Below are 25,496 nucleotides of genomic sequence, written 5' to 3' on the forward strand. Positions count from 1 at the left end.
CAGGCCAAAAGACCGGTGGTGGTGGCCGTGCTGGAGGCTGTGGCTTTACATGGTGATGCCGAGCCATCCCACCAACACAGCTCCCGACCCAAGCCCCCCCCTCAAGGGGCGGATACCAGACGCACTCCCTGCGGTCTGGAACTCTCTCTAGGGCTGGGCGGAGGGAGGTCTGGAGGGGGGCTGAAACTTCCCCTTTAAGTTGTCCACAATGTTTTTCTTTATCCCCCACCTGGGGTTGTGTGGGCGGGAAAAAGGAAAAAAATTGTGACGGGGGCGGGACTTGAGTCTTGGGGGGCGGGGCATGAGTCTTGGGGGGCGGGGCATGAAATTTGGGACGTGGCTTGGACTGATTAGACCTAATTTCTAAAAACATGTTTTGATAATGTTTTATCAAAGACATGGCATTAGAGTTTTTAGCTGGAGGCGGGTGATCTAACGAAAAAGTATTGAAAAAAAAATCCTGGGCTGTGATGTCATCCTGGGGAAGCCGGGCAGACTGCTGCTTGCTTCCGCCCGGAGGGGGCGGGGCTTGTGGGAGCGGCGTGTCCTGCTGGCTCGCGGAAGTCTTTCCTGGCGTCCCTCGCCTTTGGCGGCGCTTCCGTGGCTGAGGTGACGCACCGATCGGCACCAACTTGCTTCCATTCCCCCACATCATCCCCCTGCGCTCCCTGGGGGAAAAGCGCAGCGTCTCTGCCTCCATGGCGCGCAGCACCTCCCAAGAAGCCTCATCCAAATTGTCCAACTCGGCCAACTTACGTGCGGAAAAGCGGGTCTGCTGACGACCTACTGGCATGACTTGGTCTTGGGTGTGTGCTTTTCCGGGATGCAACGGAAAGTTGGCACGGGCGAGACGGGAATGAAGGTACATGATTTATTTAAAGACTATAAATACAAAAAAAAGGATCAAACAAAGAGCGCACAGTGGCGGAGAATAAACTATGAAACCAAAAGACTATAGCAAAAAAGTACAAATGAAAAGCACGCACAGTGGCGGAGAACAAACTATGAAAAACAAAAAGACTATAAACATGGAACAAAAACTTACTTGGCTTGGACAAAAATAGTTGCATGAAGAATGGACATGGAAAGAATGGACAGAGCATAAATGTGGTGAGGTCGTCAGAACGACAAACTGAAAAGAATGAACTTAAATACTATGGACATGATTAGTGAAAGCAGGTGCGTGACTCAAAACGTGAAACAGGTGTGTGACGTGACAGGTGAAAACTAATGGTTGCTATGGTGACAAAACAAAAGTGCACAAAAAGTCCAAAACCCAAAACGAACATGACCAAAACATGATCACACAGACATGACAATATTCAATTGAATACACTGCAAAGACAAGATATTTAATGTTCAAAATGTGGTTTTGTAAATAATCATTAACTTAGACTTTAATGGCAGCAACACATTGCAAAAATGTTGGCACAGGGGCATTCTAATCACTGTGTTACTTCATCTTTCTTTTTATTAACACTCGGTTAACGTTTGGGAACTGAGGAGACCAATTTTTGAAGTTTTTCAGGTAGAATTATTTCCCATTCTTGCTTAAGTTGTTCAACAGTCCGGGGTCTTCGTTGTGGTATTTTAGGCTTCATAATGCGCCACACATTTTCAATGGGAGACAGGTCTGGACTAGAGGCAGGCCAGTCTAGTACCCGCACTCTTTTAGTACGAAGCCACACAGTTGGAACACGTACAGAATGTGGCTTGGCATTGTCTTGCTAAAATAAGCAGGGGCGTCCATGAAAAAGATGTTGCTTGGATGGCAACATACAGTGTGTTGCTCCAAAACCTGTATCTACCTTTCAGCATTAATGGTGTCTTCACAGATGTGTAAGTTACCCATGTCTTGGGCACTAATACACCCCCATACCATCACAGATGCTGGCTTTTCAACTTTGCGCCTATAACAGTCCCTATGTTACTTTTCCTCTTTGGTCCGGAGGACACAACGTCCACAGTTTCCAAAAACAATTTGAAATGTGGACTCGTCAGACCACAGAACACTTTTCCACTTTGCATCAGTCCATCTTAGATGAGCTCGGGCCCAGCAAAGCCGGCGACGTTTCTGGGTGTTGTTGATGAATGGCTTTCGCTTTGCATAGTAGAGTTTTAACTTACAGATGTAGCGACAAACTGTAGTTACTGACAGTGGTTTTCTGAAATGTTCCTGAGCCCATGTGGTGATATCCTTTACACACTGATGTCGGTTTTTGATGCAGGACCGCCTGATGGATCGAAAGTCACGGGCTTGCCGCTTACATGCAGTGAGTTCCACAGATTCTCTGAACCTTTTGATGATATTACGGACCGTAGATGGTGAAATCCCTAAATTCCTTGCAATAGCTCGTTGACAAATGTTGTTCTTAAACTGTTCGACAATTTGCTCAATCATTTGTTCACAATACGGCAACCCTCTCCCCATCCTTGTTTGTGAATGACTAAGAATTTCATGGAAGATGCTTTTATACCTAATCATGGCACCCACCTGTTCCCAGTTAGCCTGTTCACAACTCGCAACTTTGGTCTCAAGCTGGCTTATTTTGGAGTCAAACATCGGGGGGATTCTTTGTGTGGGCGCCTGACTCTGCTAAATGACATGCGGACATACGGACTAGTTTGTGACGCACATGCCCGACATCCTCGGGCTTTGTACCGAGGATGTCGTTGTGGCTTGTGCAGCCCTTTGTGACACTTGTGATTTAGGGCTATATAAATAAACATTGATTGATTGATTGATTGATGTTTCTGTCTGGGTCTCAACGAAGGTGGACACTCCCATTGCTCTTATCCTATCCTATCTCTCCTGCTTTTGCTTCTTTGTCTCGTCTCATCTCGTCTTGTCTTGTCTTAACTTTCTTGGAGCCTCTTTTTGCACTGCTCTCCAAAATCTAAACAACTGACAAGATATTTTTAACGAGAAGCTCGGCTTTGCAGGAACTTGCCTGTCTTGACGGAACAGTTGTTGCTGGACACATTATTGACTCTTGGTAGAAGTGGAGGGTTGTGTGCCTCTCGATTCTTTCACTCAGGGACGTTAAAGATATCAACCTATTCGGAATTGTGATAACAAGACATCTGCTGATTGGACATTGCCCTGGTGTATCAACAAATTAGGAAGATGCAGTAGCCGTTCAAGATATCTTAATGTTACCACAAATGATTGAATGATGGGCACAGCTGTGGGAACTCAGACTTTTGTGGTTTCTGAACTAAATCACAAACTGGATAACATCTTGGAGAAGCTGTCTGCCCTGCAAGGTGACGTTGTGATCAATTTCAGGACCAGCAATGGACAATTCGAGTGAAACGTAAATTTGTTTTCTCTCGCTCAAACCCAAACATTCTAATCTGGATTTTGTTTTCCCACTGAAACGGCTTGGCAAGGTCGTTGCTATGAGACTCCACCAGATAACAGCACAGCGAAGAAACTTCAAATTCCTTCCACGTCTTTCATGGACATACAGTTGTTGTTTGTTGACTTCTGTTGGACTGACCGGCTGTGTTATCGCAAAAACACACTGCGAGAGCACACAAGTCATAAGTCCAGCGACTCTTCAGGTTTACGTACAAACACGCACATCCACAGAAAACACACGCCGCACATATACCCCACTCCTCACATCCCACGCCTTCGTTGCTTCACACCCCGCAGTATGATGGACAACGGAGCAGTGTCCCTGGTGGCGGCAGGTTCCCCCGCTGCAAGCCAGGAGTTTTGTGTGTTGTAATATGTTCTCATACATGCTTTGTTTGGGATTTGCTTGTTTCTCTTCCTCCCACCATGTTTACCTTTTTTTCCTACCTTTCTATAGGGCGCCACCCATGTAGCAATCCATCAGTCTTACTGTTTTGTCTACCTCTGTATGCCGTATGTCTGTTTTGGGACGAGTTGCACTGAAAAAAACTTTTGTTGTACTTTTCAAGTGGAATAACGTTCCACTCCATTCCACCATGTTTGACTGTACGATAACCAAGACAGTATACAAAACTAGAGTAGACTTTTGACGAAAATGTTAGTCAAAAACTGATTCATACGAAAAGTAGGGCCTACTAAACCTTGAAGGGGGAAGTATTAGATCACCTGCTGATTTTGTAAGTTTACCCCCCTTACCAAGACAGTTGTTTATTTTTTGTGAATGAGAGAGACATACAGTCGTGGTCAAAAGTTTACATACACTTGTGAAGGACATAATGTCATGGCTGTCTTGAGTTTCCAATAATTTCTACAACTCTTATTTTTTTGTGATAGAGTGATTGGAGCACATACTTGCTTGTCACAAAAAACATTCATGAAGTTTTGTTCTTTTATGAATTTATTATGGGTCTACTGAAAATGTGACCAAATCTGCTGGGTCAAAAGTATACATACAGCAATGTTAATATTTGGTTACATGTCCCTTGGCAAGTTTCACTGCAATAAGGCGCTTTTGGTAGCCATCCACAAGCTTCTGGCAAGCTTCTGGTTGAATTTTTGACCACTCCTCTTGACAATCCTCCTTTGTTTCATCCGACATCACATGGACAAAGATATGATCTTCTGGAGGAAAGTTCTGTGGTCAGATGAAACAAAAATTGAGCTGTTTGGCCACAATACCCAGCAATATGTTTGGAGAAGAAAAGGTGAGGCCTTTAATCTCAGGAACACGGTGGTAGTGCTAATATTATGCTCTGGGTCTGTTTTCCTGCCAATGGAACCGGTGTTTTACAGAGAGTAATTGGGACAATGAAAAAGGAGGATTACCTCCAAATTCTTCAGGACAAACTAAAATCATCAGCCTGGAGGTTGAGTCTTGGGCGCAGTTGGGTGTTCCAACAGGACAATGACCCCAAACACACGTCAAAAGTGGTAAAGGAATGGCTAAATCAGGCTAGAATTAAGGTTTTAGAATGGCCTTCCCAAAGTCCTGACTTAAACATGTGGACAATGCTAAAGAAACAAGTCCATGTCAGAAAACCACCAAATTTAGCTGAACTGCACCAATTTTGTCAAGAGGAGTGGTCAAAAATTCAATCAAAAGCTAGCCAGAAGCTTGTGGATGGCTACCAAAAGCGCCTTATTGCAGTGAAACATGCCAACGGACATGTAACCAAATATTAACATTGTTGTATGTATACTTTTGACCCAGCAGATTTGGTCACATTTTCAGTAGACTCATAATAAATTCGTAAAAGAACCAAACTTTATGAATGTTTTTTTGTGACCAACAAGTATGTGTTCCAATCACTCTACCACAAAAAAATAAGAGTTGTAGAAATTATTGTAAACCTTTGACCATGACTGTATATAACAATTTCTTGGTTTCAAACGTCAGTCAAAAATGTTTTTCTCTGGTGTACTTGGCTGAACAAAAATATTCCACAGTTGGTACTACACAAAAAAAACTTGTTGAGAGCTACTGATCTGTGGCACCATTGACCACACAGGAGCTAACCAGGGTTTTGGGTTCAATTTCTGTACCGTGATGAAGTGGTTAAGGATGTGGTGCCACTGGAAGTGACACTTAAATCCCAGGAAGGGTGGGTTTACACGGTGGGCTGTATGCGACCACATAAGGAGTATGTGGGCTTTGTACCGAGGATGTCGTTGTGGCTTGTGCAGCCCTTTGAGACACTTGTGATTTAGGGCTATATAAATAAAGATTGATTGATTGATTGATTGAGGGTTGAAAATAAATCAAATGAAAGCCCACTTGTTGCTTCATTACAACAGGAATAGACCTCTTGAGTGAAAATAGCAGCAAGCAAGCTAGAAACTGCTGAATGATCAATTAAACCACAAATAAGATGTTTGATTTAGGCCTCCCCTGAAGCATCCTCTAAATTGTTATATCTTACTCACTGTTATACACTGGATGCTATTTTGGTGAGACAATTGCAGGGCGCAGCAAGTTGAACGGTTATTCTAAGGAAATGTACCCCTGGTTACGACGTGGACGCTGTAATTTTTTTAAAAGAAAACCATGTGAAACAAAAAGTGAGATCAAATATGAGCCAAAAACACACGTCTTTTCCTTTTCCGTGCGTTTTAAACAGTAAAATACTGCAAGCACGAGGCAGCCAATGCAAATAATTGAGGCGTATTTTTTAATTTTGCATTGAATAATTGTTTTTGGGTTATTACGATACACAGCAATATATTCAGAAAATGTAATTAGTTTTTTATGCAATGTCCTTTGCAGTGGACAACAGTATCTAATGATAAAAAATATTAGCAGGTATTTACATAGTTATATTTGTCATATGATGAATAAATACTGCAAGAAACATATTTTTTCTACTTGGGAACACACACACACATGTGTTTCTACATTAAGATGCATTTTTTTGTATTAGTAATCTTTACCATGTAATGTGAAAATTAGTATTAATCACGTGCACCATTGAGGACAGTGTGTTGTTATTAGTATCTTCAAAATTACATTACAGTATATGACCAGAGCCATCCCAAACACTTAATTTATAGCTTTAAAAACACAACACCTGTTTAAATAAAAGTATTAAAACATATTCTTAATGTTATAGGACAAACCTCAAGAAACTACATATCACTGGAAAGCAAATGATGTCCTCTTCACAAAACAACCCTTTATATTATTGTAGCATTTTGCAATGGAAATAACACCGTGAAAATCCTCACATAAACTTCTGGGTCCAACCCTAGTATATCATCATTATAGATAGAGAGATATAGAGATAGATAGATAGATAGATAGATAGATAGATAGATAGATAGATAGATAGATAGATAGATAGATAGATAGATAGATAGATAGATAGATAGATAGATAGATAGATAGATAGATAGATAGATAGATAGATAGATAGATAGATAGATAGATATTAGATAGATAGATAGATAGATAGATAGATAGTACTTTATTGATTCCTTCAGGAGAGTTCCCTCAGGAAAATTAATTAACCACCTGTGATGTTATTGTGTAAACATGACCATCCTGTTATGTTGTCGTGTCAACAGGGGACAGAGGAGATCGAGGCATGAAAGGAGACAAGGGAGACCAAGGAGCCAAAACTGGTGAGGAGTTGGAACCGTATTGATTTGTATTACATATTTGACACGCAACACCAGGCAAGTAAGAATCCAATGCCATACAAGCAAAGGTCAGAGTTTGTATGAATATTATCCTTTCACATTTGAATGGATACCGTACCAATTTCCAGTGGCCGGTACTTAAGAATCGATAACGGTACTTAACGGTACAAATTTTTGTTTTTTTGTGTATTTATGTAATAATAAATTTGAATTTTTTTAAATAATAATTTATTTTTTTAAATGTAGCATTTAACACTTATCTAAAATGATAAATGTGCTGTCCAACTGTTATATCCTATTTTCTTACACTTGTGAGTCTTATTGAGGTTTGTCCTCTGTGTGTTGCCATAGCCAGGAAGTAGTCTTTGCCATTAAGTTGTATGTGCTAGTCTTTTGTTGAGTCCTACAAAGTGTTTAAAGTGTAAGCATTATATTTATTACACACCAGCTGTTTGATTGTAGCGTGCATCTCAGTCAGACTACCACATTTGGAGGTGTTGATATCACCATGTAAAATTTCTAAGGCTAATAAAGCATGTAATGTAAATGTAAATTAGCATTAAGCTTGCACATTTTTAAAAGGTGCAGCCTTACTTTTGAGTGAATATGCCTAATTTTCACCAAGTGCTTGAGACTATGCAAAGTCTGCAACCAGATCTGACGTTCTGGCACCTTTTGATTTTACATGAATCGGTACTCTGTAGTACTGACGGAATTAAAAAATTTGGTACCCATTCTTACTACGATCAGAGCAAGAATCTTGTTGCTTCAAATCAGAGCTGCCCAAAGTGAAGTTTTTTTTATTGGCCTTTAGAATATTTTAATTATGATATCAATATATTATTCGATCAGCGGTGTCAAAAGTGCAGCTATTTTGGACCCACAGTTAATTTTTTTTTTTGGCCCTTGACATGTTTTGAAAGTGTTATGAATCCAATAGTAATGAGGTCAGATATAACAATAACAAATGTTTGGTTTGTCATCCCTAACACAAAAGTTAAAATAGCAATGTTCTTCGCTTTCAAATGGTTTAGCATACTCTAATGTTCATTAAATTGGTTTTAGCATCTTTAATGTGGCATCTTTTATGTGAGTGCATCTTAGTGACGTGCAGTCACTAGAGGCAGGTGAGGCGGGGCCTCACCTGCCATCATGGAAAGAAAAAAAAAGTAAAAAAAAAATAATAATAATAATTTAATTGTTATATGTATCCAGTGATTATACTATAAAGGTATTTTCCAGCAGCAGCCAGTTGAGGCACATCACTCAGTGCCGCAACATGGATTACGCAATGACTCGGCTAACTGCTGGCCTGCTGTGCAGTGAGACTGTATTGCTATATGAACTATATTATACATTTCCATAGTTTAGTTAGCTGAGGTATATAATGTACAGTGTATTTTGTCAACAACTGTATGTGTGTAAAGTATTTCTTGTGCTGAGCGATCATAAAACGGCTGCAAAAGACGCACTGGCTGAGGCTCGCTTCCTGCACCCCCGCTGTAGAATTGTTATATCAACTAAAGCCCACACTTAAACTTTCCACGTGCAGGATTGAATCTATTTTAAAAAATTATTTCATAAGAAGCCAAAAAATTACAAAAACAATAATGTTGGTGTTGGAGGAGTTGTGAATGACTGCAGGGACAAAAAAAAAGTTTTAAATTGTTATATGTATCCAGTGATTATACTATAAAGTTATTTTCCATTTAACTTCACCAGTTTTAGATTATTTTTATTCAAAATCGCTGAATTTTCACATTTGCCGTTCAAATACTGAGAAGAGACGGTGCGGTGAACAGCAGCCAGTTGAGGCACGTCACTCAGTGCCGCAACATGGATTGCGCAATGACTCGGCTAACTGCTGGCCTGCTGTGCAGATACACCTGCAGACTGCAGGTGTACCTAATTCACAACTCCTCCAACACGAACATTATTGTTTTTGCACTTTTTGGCTTCTTATTAAATAACTTTTGTAACCTATTTTCATGGGCTTTCCTCTTTGTGATGTTAAGTTCCTGTTATGCGCTGTTATACAGTATATGCCTTGAGCTCTTATTTTGAAGGCGCTAAGAGCGGAAGTGATGTCACGTTGCGGAGGTTTTTGAAAGAAGGTAAATAAAGTGGTCCTCGTGTAAACTGGAGCCTCCGTGTTTGTTATTTTGTAGTTTCATACAGTATAGGCGACATTTATAAACCCTCGGTTACACTTTTTTAAATAGATTCAATCTTGCACGTGGAAAGTTTAAGTGAGGGCTTTAGTTGCGGTGCATGGACTTAATTTCTAAGTAAAGGTAAGACCATAATAATGTTTTTTTTAATTAAATGTGCTTTTTTGTGTGCTACAGTTTGTATGTGTAAAGTTAAAGTTAAGTTATAGTACCAATGATTGTCACACACACACTAGGTGTAATGAAATTTGTCCTCTGCATTTGACCCATCCCCTTGATCACCCCCTGGGAGGTGAGGGGAGCAGTGGGCAGCAGCGGCGCCGCGCCTGGGAATCATTTTTGGTGATTTAACCCCCAATTCCAACCCTTGATGCTGAGTGCCAAGCAGGGAAGAATGCTGGTATGAGCTTTTAAACATAACCCGTTAACTGCTGCCAATCAAATGGTGAATAAGATACTCTTTAGGGTTCATATGTTTGTAAATCTGACTGTGATGAAGTCAGTGCCTCACCAGCCATCAACCTCACCGCACGTCACTGGTACATCTGCCTCACAATACCAAGGTCCTGAGTAGTCCTGAGTTCAATCCCGGGCTCGGGATCTTTCTGTGTGGAGTTTGCATGTTCTCCCCGTGACTGCGTGGGTTCCCTCCGGGTACTCCGGCTTCCTCCCACCTCCAAAGACATGCACCTGGGGATAGGTTGATTGGCAACACTAAATGGTCCCTAGTGTGTGAATGTGAGTGTGAATGTTGTCTGTCTATCTGTGTTGGCCATGCGATAAGGTAGCGACTTGTCCAGGGTGTACCCCGCCTTCCGCCCGAATGCAGCTGAGATATGCTCCAGCGACCCCCCGTGACCCCAAAAAGGGACAAGCGGTAGAAAATGGATGGATGGAACGTGGCGCCCGCATTCTTTCACTTTTCAGTATGTGGCCCCGGGTGGAAAAAGGTTTTGACACCCCTGTATTAGATGCTACACTACATTAGCATAAATATTTACCTATATATGATTATTTTTAGCATCTTGATATATTTTTGATATATTTTTTGCATCTTTAATGCAAAAAATATATCAAAGTGGCCTCCGCATCCTTTCAGTTTTTGTGTCTGCGCCCCTTACTGGAAAACTCGGACACCCTTGCTTTTAAAATGAAAAAAGGGTGTGTAAGGTGCCAAGGTATAAAACTCAAATATTTTTGATCACCAGTCCAACTAACTATTTTTTTTACCTTTCAGTAATTATTGATATGAAAAAACATGTTGATCTTTAAATTTCAGGCAAAAATATGTGAAATGATGGGAAAAAAATAGCAAAATAATAGAAATGATTTAAAATGTAATAAATTAATTAAAAAAAATTACAAATAAATATCAATTTAATTTTTTTAATTCTTAAACATGAAATGAAATTTTCCTGAGGGAATTCTCCTGAAGGAATCAATAAAGTACTATCTATCTATCTATCTATCTATCTATCTATCTATCTATCTATCTATCTATCTATCTATATAAAATAATTCATTAGAAAAGCCAATACTATTTAAAGTTAGTATTATTTGCGGATGATACAACAGCGTTTTGTTCAGGAGAGAACACATAGAAGATACTACAAATAATAACAGAAGAAATTAACAAATTAAAAAGATGGTTTGACAAAAACAGACTATCGTTGAATCTCAGTAAAACTAAAATAATGCTATTTGGTAACAGTAGAAGAGAAAGTCAAACACAAATACAAATAGACGGAATAGAAATTGAAAGAGTAAATGAAACCAAATTTCTAGGTATAATGATTGATGATAAATTGAACAGGAAATCTCACGTACAAAATATACAACATAAAGTAGCAAGAAACACGTCAATAATGAATAAAGCAAAACATGTTCTAGACAAAAAATCACTTCATATTCTCTACTGCTCACTAGTGTTACCATATCTGAGTTATTGTGCAGAAATATGGGGAAATAATTACAAAAGTACACTTCATTCATTAACGGTGTTACAAAAAAGATCAGTTAGAATAATACATAATGTTGGATATAGAGAACACACAAATCCTTTATTTATTGAATCAAAGATTCTGAAACTCTACGACATAGTGAATTTGCAAACAGCTAAAATTATACACAAAGCAAACTATAACCTGCTACCCAAGAATATACAACAATTCTTCTCAAAAAAAGAGGAGAAATATAATCTTAGGGAGAAATGTAATTTAAAACATTTGTATGCACGTACAACACTTAAGACCTTCAGTATATCAGTATGTGGAATTAAATTATGGAATGGATTAAGCAAAGCAATCAAACAATGTACTAATATGATCCACTTCAAGAAACTCTTCAAACTTAAAGTGTTTACAAAGTACAAAGAAGAAGAACCATGATAAACATTCTGAATTTATTTAACTCATCCATTCTTTCATTCTTTCACTCACAAAATAATCTTACTTATTTCAACATATGAAATGTAACTTACTTCACCAATTATTATTTATTTACTTATTTTATTGTGATTACTTATGGAGTATATTGTGAATAAATTGAGAACAGGAAGTGAACAAAAGTTTTAGCAACTGTTATGTAAAAGAAAAGGGGTAGGATTAAATAAGCTCTGCTTCTTCCTACTCCTTTTCGAACATGTTGAAAAGAGAAACTGGAGATAGTGATGTATCATGTTGTATACTTGCATGTTCGAAATAAACTCAAACTCAAACTCAATGTTAATAGGAAAACTAAAAGCAAAGAAAGCTCAATGTAGACAGAAAATAATATATGCACTGTATATAAATTATTATACGTTATATACTAACAGCTTAAAACATGTCCTCAGAAATATCAGCAATAAAAAAATATACAGAGACAGCTTTGATCATCTACTGCTAGATGTGTGGAGACGAGACTTTGAGTGAAAAGTCAAGCTCCCATTTGATTTATTGCTTGGCGTTCATGTGAGTTGTGTGCACCAGCTCTTGACTCTGAGCAAGTCCACATCCTCCATGATCCCAAAGCAAGAATTTATGATGTGTTAATTTTATGGTGTCGTACATTTCTGACACACCTGCTCTGATGTGGCAACTTCAAAAAATATCCTTTACTGTAAATCTGCTGTATAACTTCATAGGAACCGCAGAGTGTGTGTGTGTGTGTTTGTGTGCGTGTACGCACGTAGCGGGTCAGTCATGTCAGCTGAAACTTCATCCAGCACCAATCTGGAATGAGGCAAGAAAAAACATGAGAAGCAAAAAAAGCTAAGCCACAGATGTTGCTGTTTCTTGCTTTCATCATGAAGATGATGGCGATGATGTCACGACCTGTTCAACCTTTCTTCTGTCGCTTCTTTTTGTGGTTGGGAGGGACCCGCAGTGCATCAGTGTAAGGAGAGAAACATGTTTTCATGATGGTCTCCAAAATTCTTCAATAATACCAGAAATAGTTCTGATTGCACGCTAAATATAGCGAGGAATTCACTAAATTGGCAATATTGATCCCTCCTGCCACACATTCTTATTCTCTGGCAGACCCGCTGCTTATGAGATGTGTTGAGAAGCAGGGCTACAATACTATCTACAGCAGTGTTTCCCAACCTTCATCCAGCCATGGCACTCATTTTATATCAGAAAAGTCACAGCACACCACCAAACAGAAAAATGTTACAAAAGGTATTGTATATATACTGTTTGATTTGTTAATTGTGTACACTTGGAAATCTACAAAACCCAAAACCAGTGAAGTTTGCACGTTGTGTAAATAGTACATTAAAACAGAATACAATGATTTTCAAATCCTTTTCAACTTATATTCAATTGAATAGACTGCAAATGCAATATATTTAATGTTCAAACTGAGAAACTAAATTGTTTTTTGTAAATAATCATTAACTTAGAATTTAATGGCAGCAACACATTGCAAAAAAGTTGGCACAGGGGCATTTTTACCACTGTGTTGCATGGCCTTTCCTTTTAACAACACTCAGTAAACGTTTGGGAACTGAGGAGACACATTTTTTAAGCTTTTCAGGTGGAATTCGTTCCCATTCTTGCTTGATGTACAGTTTAAGTTGTTCAACAGTCTGGGGTCTCCATTGTGGTATTTTAGGCTTCATAATGCACCACACATTTTCAATGGGAGACAGGTCTGGACTACAGGCAGGCCAGTCTAGCACCCACACTCTTTTACTACGAAGCCACGCTGTTGTAACACGTGGCTTGGCAGTGGTTGGAAATTTCTGATACACAGTCTTAGTGATATGAATCTTACAACTCACAATTCAATTTGATTCTGATTCTTGAGGTCCATTCAACACATATATATAATACAAAAGCGCCTCTTGGCTGTTGACGCATGACAGTGATAAAAAGCGCAGATGTCCGAAAAAAAAAAGTTTTTAAATCTATTTTTGACATTTTTGAATCGATCCAGAATCATAATAAATAAGAATCATTGGTCAGATGTACATCGATATTTTTCCGGCGTCCCTACCAAATACAGTACTTTTATTGCTGGGTTGCAATCACGTGACCGAGAGGCACTTCCGGGTTTCAGGCCATGGTCTACAATCCCATTATTTGAGCGTATTATGAAATGTTTATAGGAAAATATACAAACGATCATGACATTTTTTTTAAATGGGACGGAATGGATTTATATACTCTTAAGAAAAATAATTTTTGAAAGATTTAAACCATTTATCATCACCAAGATGTTACCGCTCGCCTCGACCTCACTTCCTTCGACACTTAAAAGGATTTCAAGAAGAAAATATCGGAGGCACATCATGTCTTTAAATCTGGATGGGTGCACAAGTTAAGCAATAATCCATGTAAGACAATATTGGACTTATTCGTTCATCGCCAAGTACCGTATTTGATTGACATAACGAGTGCGGTGCTGCAACTGTCATGATCCGTTGCCCAGGACATGTTCGATTTGGTATTTTTTAGTTGTTTATTTCTGTTTCAGCACTCTCATTTGTTTTCTTAGTTGCCATGGGTGCTGATTTTTGTCACCTGCCTCTGATTAGTGGCCGGGAGGCTCACCAGCTACCAGTCATTAATCAGAGAGCTATTTATTCCTGCCTCACGCCACACTCTACCAGGCACTCTTGTTCGCTCTTCACAACCTTTACGTTGTTTCCTGTTTTTGCCACATGTTTGTATTTTTCCTAGTGTAAGACTTTGTCGCTGTTCGCCCCTGGCGATTATCTTGGCAAAACCATGCGACCCCGACGTAACAGCAACAATTAAGCTTTTAGTTTCTGTTATGAAAATGAACAGTGAAAATACATTGAATTGGATCAACAATTACAACATTTTTTCCAAGTGCTAACACGTTAGTTTATGTGCACAACTAAGTATTTGTAGCTATATTTAAGCATATCAACCACACAAGAACACAGACTAATGCAATCTCTTGTCCTTTCTTTACGTTTAGTTCGGCTTTCAAACACTACTAATATAGTAGAGAAACACAGATGGTTTCTCAAACAAACCAAATGTTCAAACAAACATTTTACACAAGACACAAGCATGGTCCGATTGTATTCCACAAGATGATAAAAGTGATATTTTTCAGATTTCTTTCGATGCACTTTCATTTTTCTCTGACTTTATTACCTTTATAAGCCACTTATTTTGGGACTTTATGAAAGCTCTTTCCTATCTCTCTATTTGAACGACTGGAACCCCCAAGAACAGAACAGCAATGTGGCATTTTTTTTCTCAAACTCTACACTCACTCTCACTTGTTTTAATGCTGCGCTCTAGCTGCGTGACCATTGTGTGAATTAAGCCACAAAGAACAAGAACGGATGTGACGTCATATGCAACCCAGCAATTGGCACCAACAGAATTTTGTCGGTACTACCGTGTATTGATTCACGTAAAATCAAACGGTGCCATATTTCGATACCTTTGATGCACCTGCTTAAACACTTGGCAGGGAAACAATCCCTAAGAGCGGACTCAGCCAAACTGCCTCGAGGTAATGTTGCAATTTTCCTTGCCAACAAAGCAAGTAAGCCTGATTGAAAAGACTCCAACAAACAGTAAAGCTCCACTTTTTAGAATAGTGTTAGCTCAATGCTAAATTAAATTGGATATTGTCACGGCGTGGACAATCTTGCAGCTGGCTGCGTGGATGGAATGGAATCGGACCAGACCAGTCATGGCTTGAAGGTATATACATGATTTAACACTATAACAAGAAACAAACAAAAGGGTGCAAACAAAAGGCGCGCACAAGGCGGATAACAAACTTGGCTATGAAAACAAAACTAGCACTAAGGCAGAAACTATGAACATGAAACCAACAAGACACTTACTATGACGTGAGAAGATCAGCATGAACTATGGAAAACATGGGTAGCATCAGGTAACAGAGGTAATGTCGCCAGGCTGACTTCCTGGCAACTATCGGCTTAAATAATACAGACATGATTGACAACAGGTGCGCGAGTGCAAAACGTGAAACAGGTGAAACTAATGGTCGTCATGGTGACAAGGCAAGGGAGTGAAAACAGGAACTAAAAAGTGTCCAAAAACCAAGCAGAACATAACTAAACAAAACATGATCACAGACATGACAGATATGCCATATACGTGCTACTGATTAGCCTTAGCCATTTTACATGGCAATTTCAACACCTCCAAATTTGGTAATGAAAACTAAAACTGATATGCACGTTACAATCAAACAGCTGATGTGTAATAAGTAGAATGTTTACTGCATAAAATACCTTTTTGCACATTCAACTTCATGGCAAAGACTACTTCCTAGCTCGGCAACGCGCTGTAACCTAGACACTACTGCCATCTTAAGTCTTGGAATTGCAACTTACTACGTTTGTATATAATACTTGCAAATGATAATCAAAAATGTAACAAATCAAGATATAACAACTGGACATCTCAGTTGTAATCAGCTGATTGCTAAACGTAAAAAAAAAATCGGTTTCATCATTAAACGGGACGGCGTGGCGCAGTTGGGAGAGTGGCCATGCCAGCAACCTGAGGGTTCCTGGTTCAATACCCACCTTCTACCAACCTCGTCACGTCCGTTGTGTCCTTGAGCAAGACACTTCACCCTTGCTCCTGATGGGTCGTGGTTAGGGCCTTGCATGACAGCTCCCGCCATCAGTGTGTGAATGTGTGTGTGAATGGGTGAATGTGGAAATAGTGTGAAAGCGCTTTGAGTACCTTGAAGGTAGAAAAGCGCTATACAAGTATAACCCATTTACCATTTAAACAATTAACCTTTTTTAACACATGAACACATACAATAGTACCGGTACTGAATCCCAGGTATCGGGAATTGGTGAAAGGTACCCATCTCTACACCTACCATCTATTGTACGAAGTTGTTCAACAAGTTGCATTAACAGACGTTACAATGTGTTTATGAGCAAGTAGCACCAGCTGTATTTTTTGATGGTCAAAATGTATTTGTGGTAGGCCGCCAAAGATAAATAAATGTTTGGGGGAAAAAAATGTCTGTAACATACCATTTCATGACCTCCTACAATAGAAGTGTGTTAGAAACTATCATGTGTAATAGCATGGTAGCCTTTGGCCGGAAAGTCGCTATTGCAATAGTATTTTTTCTATATATTGCTACTGTCAAAAAAACTAAAAGGTAGAACTTATTGTGCAATGGCTGTTGCTTTCTACGTCAAAGCACCACGAATTGTATATACAAAAAACATGGCCGACAGTTGCAATAATATAGCATTTGTTTGGCAGCCCTTAAGGGGCGGAGCTATACATATTGCAGTCTGTTGATTGGTGTACACAATTGTTTTCTTCCTGTTCTAATGGATTACTTTTCCTTCAAAATGTATTTTCCTCTAGTAGTTCATGTTATTATTGTACTTTAGCATTAGCATTCATTTGTGACACTTACAATACAAAGTCAAATTATGACGCGCTAACAAGAGCAAACTACTTGACTTTGCGGCAGATGAAAGTTTATGACCAGACCTAATGCCCTTTCTGGTTTCACTCTTGCCCTCTCGTGCATTTTGTCAGAGAGAAGCTAGTAGCTGGTCCGGAATAGCGTTGGCGTGTTTGTTTACTTCTCTTTCTCATTTCCTCTGGAGAGATTTTCTTGGAGAGGCGATAAATCATAACGGGGACAAGAGCGCAGCTGCTCATGTCGCCTTAGGGATATGAGACGCTAGGTGGTTACATGCTATTATACTGTACATAAACATTACATATTGTTTACACATATTTGGGTCACCATAGCAACATGAGCTGCTAGCTAATGGCTAGATTACATTCCCTTCTGAGAACCAGCGTCCACTAGCTGTCAGCTAACAGCTCAGGACACTGCAAACAGGGCTTATTAAGATAATTGGGGGCCCAAGACAAACCTACCCTTATTTCCAACTTTTTACCTAACAATACAACATACGGATTATCCTAAATTCCATAATATAAGCTACTACTTTTTTCCTACACTTTGAACCCTGCATATTGCAGTTGCTGGATGTTCCATCTCCATTGTTGGGGTCCCTGCAGGTGGGGTGGGTGGTTCCCATGGCCCCGTGCTGGGCGGTCTTGCAGGGGGTGGGGGTTGGTCTCGTGCTCCCGCCCCAGTGGGCGGGACCATCCGGTCGCGAGGGGTCTCTGGGCCCCTCGGGGCGGGGCGTCCCGCCTTTCTGCCCGCATGGGGTTGGGTCCCTCACTGGCTTGGGGGTTGGGTGTCCCCTGCTTCTCCCGTGCCTTGTCCTCTGCCGGGCGCGTCTGTCTAGGGCCTGCTGCTTGCCCTTCTGTGCCGCACTCTGGGGTTCCTGTCGCTGGCCGGCCTGGCTGCATGGGGTCGGTGGTCCCTTGTTCCCTGGGCGCCACACCTGCTGTTTTGGGTTGGGCTCTCTGGGTGGCTGGGGCCGTACTCTGGCTCTCGCACATACTGGGGGACAAATATATTGTACATACAAATACACATGTATTCTCACATACACACAATTATTTATACATATGTACATACATACGCACACACATAGGTACCTACACTCCCACATACATACACAAATACAGTACATACCTACACAGTCAAAGTTCGTACATCCACACGCACATTCACTGTACAAACATACATATACACATACTGTACATATACAAGCACATATGCATACGTAGTCACGCGTATAATCACGTTTCGTCAAACATATATTAACGTTGTTGCATTAGGGGAAATTGGGTTAAACACAAAGCTTAACCTATTATTACTATAACAATCTACAAGGTTAATACAGTTCGCTTCTCTTTCTTCCCCTCCATTTATCTGTTTTCTTTAGTATTTCAAGATATCATTACTTATATGTATTGTTGCATTTGAACAATTGTATTGTTTATAATAAAGGTAAATTATTGTTATTAGTCATTATCAACAGTGTTATTGCTATTGGTATTTGTATTGCTCCATTTGTAGTGCAATAATGTTCATTGTCATTCTGTGTTATTAATATTTACTTCACTAACTGCTTCTCTGCTTTCACTTTTAATATCATATTTGTACATATTGTATTTGCTGATGCTGTTCTGTTGTTGTTGTTGTTGTTGTTGCTATTGTTTTGTTGTTGTTGTGTCTCTGTCTTATCCCCCTCTTGTCCCCGCAATTTCCCCCTCTGTCTTTCTTTTTTTTTCTCTTTCTATCCCCTCCTCCTCCGGCCCGGCTGCACCAGATAATAATATAAATCCATTTAATAAAGTCAAATACAAATAAGGCAACAGGAGAAGTATCCCACACTTCCCTTTTGTAAAATAAATCTGAACAGCCGATATGGGCATCTACATCAAAAATGTAATTTGCCTGAGTCGCTGGACAGGACAAAAAAATAAAATAAAAAATAAATGAACCCTGCATATCATGCATATTCATACGTGCTATCGTAATGTAATCAAGCTATTGTCGTTAGCATAAGCTAACACAAGTGTCTGTATTAATATTATTACCTTACAATGGCAATATGTTTGTATTGTTTCAGTTTTGTAAATTCTTCAGTAAATTCACCAAAACGTCACTGTGGAGTTATTGAGTCTGTTTATCTGATTGGACAGTTAGCTTCCGCAGCTAGTGGGTCCATGACGATGACTTCTGTTTTGGTTGATCAGCCGTTTTATTGCCATGTTACAGACACCATTTGTAAACAATTAAAGTATGTAAATAGGCTACACATTTACAAAATCTTTCGGTGTAAATAACTAATTTTACAATGTATATATCTTTGACTAATAGTCCGGTGTGTGTAATGTAGAAAATGGATGGATGGATGGAAATTTAGTGGGTGCGGCTTATCTGCCGGTGCACTCTGTAGCGCGAAAAATACGGTAATAATGTGTTGTTTGAAACTACCATGCAAGTAGCATATTAGAAGGAAGGAACATTTAATCAACGATTATCCATCCATCCATCCATCTTCTTCCGCTTATCCGAGGTCGGGTCGCGGGGGCAGCAGCCTAAGTAGGGAAGCCCAGACTTCCCTCTCCCCAGCCACTTCGTCCAGCTCTTCCCGAGGAATCCCGAGGCGTTCCCAGGCCAGCCAGGAGACATAGTCTTCCCAACGTGTCCTGGGTCTTCCCCGTGGACTCTTACCGGTCGGACGTGCCCTAAACACCTCCCTAGTGAGGCATTCGGGTGGCATCCTGACCAGATGCCCGAACCACCTCATCTGGCTCCTCTCGATGTTATTATCAACAATTAATGAAGTGAAAGTCATTTTTGGAGACCATTTTTATGAGCAAAGTTGGACAGAATGTGACAAGTAGCGTTATTATTGTGAAGGCCGGAAGGGTGTGACTGGTGGGGGAAAAAGAGCTAATGACATTGGGCGTGTTGGAATGAGTCACGAGACTGTACAAAAAAAAAGGCCCTCTTCGGTTTCTTTTCTGCCGAGCTCGCACTCGAACCTCAGTTACAATATTTCACTTTCGGGGGCCTCTGTAATTTTCAGGACCCTAGACAGCTGTCTGTGTTTGCACAATGGCAAGTCCTCCCCTGCCTATAAGAGACACGACTCTTGCACCATGTGAGATCCAAAGACGCTCATCGACTTGTTGTCTTCGCAGTGGAGGACACCCTGGTGCGCCTGGCCAACGGCTCGGGTCCTCATGAGGGTCGCGTGGAGGTCTTCCATGAGCGCCGCTGGGGCACGGTGTGCGACGACGTGTGGGACAAAAAGGATGGAGACGTGGTCTGCAGGATGCTGGGATACCGAGAGGCAGCCGAGGTCCATAAGACGGGACGCTTCGGACAAGGTTTGCTGCACCAAAACTGTTCTGTAGCTATACTTTGTCATACAGTCAAATGTTTCTAATGCAGTGTTTTTCAAACTTTTTTGAGCCAAGGCACATTATTTGCGTTGAAAAAATCCAGAGGCACACCGCGAGCAGAAAACATAAGAAAATTAAACTCAGCAGCCAATATTGACAATAAAAAGCATTTCTCGCAATCGTTGGATATGAATTCAAACCATGAACATCCATGCATCACTATAACTCTTGTCTCAAAGTAGGTGTACTGTCACGACCTGTCACATCACATTGTGACTTATTTTGAGTTTTTTTGGTGTTTTCCTAGGTGTAGTGTTTTGGTGTTGATTGTCATGTACGGATGTGCTTTGTGGACACCGTCTGCTGCACACGCTGTAAGTCTTTGCTGTCGTCCAGCATTCTGTTTTTGTTTACTTTGCAGACAGTTCAGTTTTAGTTTTGTTTTGCATGCCCATCCTTAAGCTTCTATGCCTTTTTTTAGTGGCACTTGCCTTTTCTTTATTTTTGGTTTAAGCATGAGATACCTTTTTACTTTCACACTACCTCCCACATATTGTGATCATGACAAACCATGTTCCCGACATCTACAAAGCAATTATATACCTACTCAGTGGCCTAGTGGTTAGAGTGTCCGCCCTGAGATCGGTAGGTTGTGAGTTCAATCCCCGGCCGAGTCATACCAAAGACTATAAAAAAATGGGACCCATTACCTCCCTGCTTGGCACTCAGCATCAAGGGTTGGATTTGGGGGTTAAATCACCAAAATGATTCCCGGGCGCGGCCACCGCTGCTGCCCACTGCTCCCCTCACCTCCCAGGGGGTGATCAAGGGTGATGGGTCAAATGCAGAGAATAATCTCGCCACACCTAGTGAGTGTGTGACAATCATTGGTACTTTAACTTTAACTTTAACTTATACCTGCTGCCACCTACTAATATGCTGAGCTCTCGACAGTACAGACACTCAACAACGGCACATTATTTGCGGATTATATTTACTGGTTTGCATAAAATATTTTATATCCAATTAGGTGAAATTACATAATGTCCCACGGCACACCAAACAATATCTCACTGTACACTAGTGTGCCGCGGCACAGTGGTTGAAAAACACTGTTCTAATGAATGAGAACATGTCTGCAAAATGTTATATCACACATGATGTGATATGCTTTGGATCTTGAGACATTTCTATGGATGTACAGTACTCGTCATGTGTTTAGAGACACTTTTGCTTGGGTTGTCCTCATACAACTTTTTCACTTCCGATATGATACCGATATTGGATCTTGAGTATTGGCCAATGTCAGTACGATATCAGCCCGAATAATAGCACAAACGTTTGTTATTTTGCAGTGTGGAATGTTAAAAAAAAGGCTTCATCAAGTGAAATTACTCAAACAGAGAACAGTGGTAGGTATGAAAAACACTAATCTATTTAGTAAGTGGAAATGACTTATGCTGGCTTTAATTGAATTGATGAGGAGTGTTAATTTGGTTTTGGCGACATCTTGTGGCCACAATAGTACTAACTTTAGTGCATAACGCCGACCTTTCTGTTACTGATATTTTCTAGCGAGTTTGTGCTTTAGAGACTTTGTATGCAGGGGCGCCGCTAGGGATTTTGGGCCCCATGAAAATAATCTTTACAGGGCCCCCAACACAGTGTCATTATTTTTTCTGTATTATAATTTCATCATCATTAGGGGCCTCTCTGGGCCCCCCTCCATCATGGGCCCCTAGAATCTGTCTCCTTTACCCCCCCCCCTTTTCGGCGCCCCTGTTTGTATGTGTTAGTAATATGCAACTATGATTATTTGATACTTGTTTATATTGACAAGTGTGCTGTTTTAGTCTGCAGTATTGTTCAATTACGGACACTTACTACCAGGGGCACCGAAAAGGGGGGGTAAAGGAGACGGATTCCAGGGGCCCATGATGGAGGGGGGCCCAGAGAGGCCCCTAATGATGATGAAATTATAATACAGAAAAAATAATGACACTGTGTTGGGGGCCCTGTAAAGATTCTTTTCATAGGGCCCAAAATCCCTAGCGGCGCCCCTGCTTACTACCATACTTGCCAACCTTGAGACCTCTGATTTCGGGAGGTGGGGGGAGGGGGTGAGGTGTGGGCGTGGTCGGGGTGCGGTGGGGGGCGTGGTTGGGCGGGGGCGTAGTTGTGGGCGTGGTTAACAGGGGAGGAGTATATTTATAGCTAGAATTCACCAAGTCAAGTATTTCATATATATATATATATATATATATATACAGGTAAAAGCCAGTAAATTAGAATATTTTGAAAAACTTGATTTATTTCAGTAATTGCATTCAAAAGGTGTAACTTGTACATTATATTTATTCATTGCACACAGACTGATGCATTCAAATGTTTATTTCATTTAATTTTGATGATTTGAAGTGGCAACAAATGAAAATCAAAAATTCCGTGTGTCACAAAATTAGAATATTACTTAAGGCTAATACAAAAAAGGGATTTTTAGAAATGTTGGCCAACTGAAAAGTATGAAAATGAAAAATATGAGCATGTACAATACTCAATACTTGGTTGGAGCTCCTTTTGCCTCAATTACTGCGTTAATGCGGCGTGGCATGGAGCCGATGAGTTTCTGGCACTGCTCAGGTGTTATGAGAGCCCAGGTTGCTCTGATAGTGGCCTTCAACTCTTCTGCGTTTTTGGGTCTGGCATTCTGCATCTTCCTTTTCACAATACCCCACAGATTTTCTATGGGGCTAAGGTCAGGAGAGTTGGCGGGCCAATTTAGAACAGAAATACCATGGTCCGTAAACCAGGCACGGGTAGATTTTGCGCTGTGTGCAGGCGCCAAGTCCTGTTGGAACTTGAAATCTCCATCTCCATAGAGCAGGTCAGCAGCAGGAAGCATGAAGTGCTCTAAAACTTGCTGGTAGACGGCTGCGTTGACCCTAGATCTCAGGAAACAGAGTGGACCGACACCAGCAGATGACATGGCACCCCAAACCATCACTGATGGTGGAAACTTTACACTAGACTTCAGGCAACGTGGATCCTGTGCCTCTCTTGTCTTCCTCCAGACTCTGGGACCTCGATTTCCAAAGGAAATGCAAAATTTGCTTTCGTCAGAAAACATGACTTTGGACCACTCAGCAGCAGTCCAGCTCTTTTTTTCCTTAGCCCAGGTGAGACGCTTTTCGCGCTGTTTCTTGGTCAACAGTGGCTTGACACGAGGTATGCGGCAGTTGAAACCCATGTCTTTCAAGCGTCTCTTGGTGGTGGATCTTGAAGCACTGACTCCAGCAGCTGTCCACTCCTTCTGAATCTCCCCCACATTTTTGAATGGGTTTTTTTTCACAATCTTGACCAGGGCGCGGTGATCCCTATCGCTTGTATACTTTTTCTGACCACAGTTTTTCCTTCCCTTTGCCTCTCCATTAATGTGTTTGGACACAGAGCTCTGAGAACAGCCAGCCTCTTCAGCAATAACCTTTTGTGTCTTTCCCTCCTTGTGCAATGTGTCGATGGTTGCCTTTTGGACAGCTGTCAAATCTGAAGTCTTCCCCATGTTTGTGTAGGCTTCAGAACTGGACTGAGAGACCATTTAAAGCCCTTTGCAGGTGTTTTGAGTTAATCAGCTGATTAGTTTGTGGCACCAGGTGTCTTCAAAATGTAACCCTTACACAATATTCTAATTTTGTGACACACGGAATTTTGGATTTTCATTTGTTGCCACTTCAAATCATCAAAATTAAATGAAATAAACATTTGAATGCATCAGTCTGTGTGCAATGAATAAATATAATGTACAAGTTACACCTTTTGAATGCAATTACTGAAATAAATCAAGTTTTTCAAAATATTCTAATTTACTGGCTTTTACCTGTATATATATATATATATATATATATATATATATATATATATATATAAGAAGAAGAAATACTTGACTTTCAGTGAATTCTAGCTATATATATATATATTTATTTATTTTATTATATATATATGTATATATAAATAAAATAAATACTTGAATTTCAGTGTTCATTTATTTACACATATACACACGCATAACACTCATCTACTCATTGTTGAGTTAAGGGTTGAATTGTCCATCCTTGTTCTATTCTCTGTCACTGTTTTTCTAACCATGCTGAACACCCTCTCTGATGATGCATAGATGTGTGGCACGCACAAAAGTGCTTTCATCAAATGCATTAGAGTCTGGAATCTTCCATCTCTCCCTAGCATGGCCCAAAACCAGTCAATCTTTGCTTCCTGAGGAAGATCTTCTTGGTAGTCCACTACTTCTTCCTGGAGGCTATCCAGGTCCAATCGCAGCTGCGGCTTGGAACTTACAAGCTGTTATGAGAGTAGCGTATGTGTGTGTGTGGCCCTTTAATAGGTGAGCATGTGAGGTGAGTGATGTCAGTGAGTGTGTGGGCGAGAGAAGAGAGGGAGCGGTAGCGTGCGGGCGGGACTAGTTTGTCTTGTGTTGGATTGGCTGTGTGCAAGCAATCAATAAAGCAAGATTTGCAACTAATCGCCGGACTCAGGCAGGAAAGGTGCAACAAAGCGTATTTCTTAATCTTAATCGGCGTCGGCGTCGCCATGGCTGTATCTTCCTCGTTCTTCTGCTTTGTCTCCTTGTTGTGTGCGCAGTTGTGCACTGCACTCTCTAAAAGCCGTATATGTTATTGATGTTATAGATGGCAGTATTGTCCTGTTTAAGAGTGTCACAACATTGCTGTTTACGGCAGACAAACTGCTTTACGGTTTGTGTGTTGTTACCGCGCTGGGAGGACGTTAATGAAACTGCCTAACAATAAACCCACATAAGAAACCAAGAACTCGCCCTCGATCATTCTACAGTTATAATGTGATTGGGCAGGCTCACTGTTTATATCGTGGGAAAGCGGACTCAGGTCCGCATGGAGCTGGAGGGGGCGTGGCCTCCAGCTCCGCCTGAATTTCGGGAGATTTTCGGGAGAAAATTTGTCC

General features: G+C 40.5%; 1 protein-coding gene across 1 annotated transcript in view; it reads left to right on the forward strand.

Moving 5' to 3' along the window:
* Positions 1-25,496, forward strand: part of scara5 (scavenger receptor class A, member 5 (putative)) — a 121,340-nt gene that overhangs the window by 90,695 nt on the left and 5,149 nt on the right. Inside the window, exons 10-11 of the mRNA XM_061929841.1 lie at positions 6,986-7,042; positions 20,301-20,489. Coding sequence (XP_061785825.1) covers positions 6,986-7,042; positions 20,301-20,489 — 246 coding nt within the window. The remainder of the gene's footprint in view (positions 1-6,985; positions 7,043-20,300; positions 20,490-25,496) is intronic.

Source organism: Nerophis lumbriciformis, linkage group LG34 (genome assembly GCF_033978685.3).
Source record: "Nerophis lumbriciformis linkage group LG34, RoL_Nlum_v2.1, whole genome shotgun sequence".
Classification (NCBI taxonomy): Eukaryota; Metazoa; Chordata; class Actinopteri; order Syngnathiformes; family Syngnathidae; genus Nerophis; species Nerophis lumbriciformis.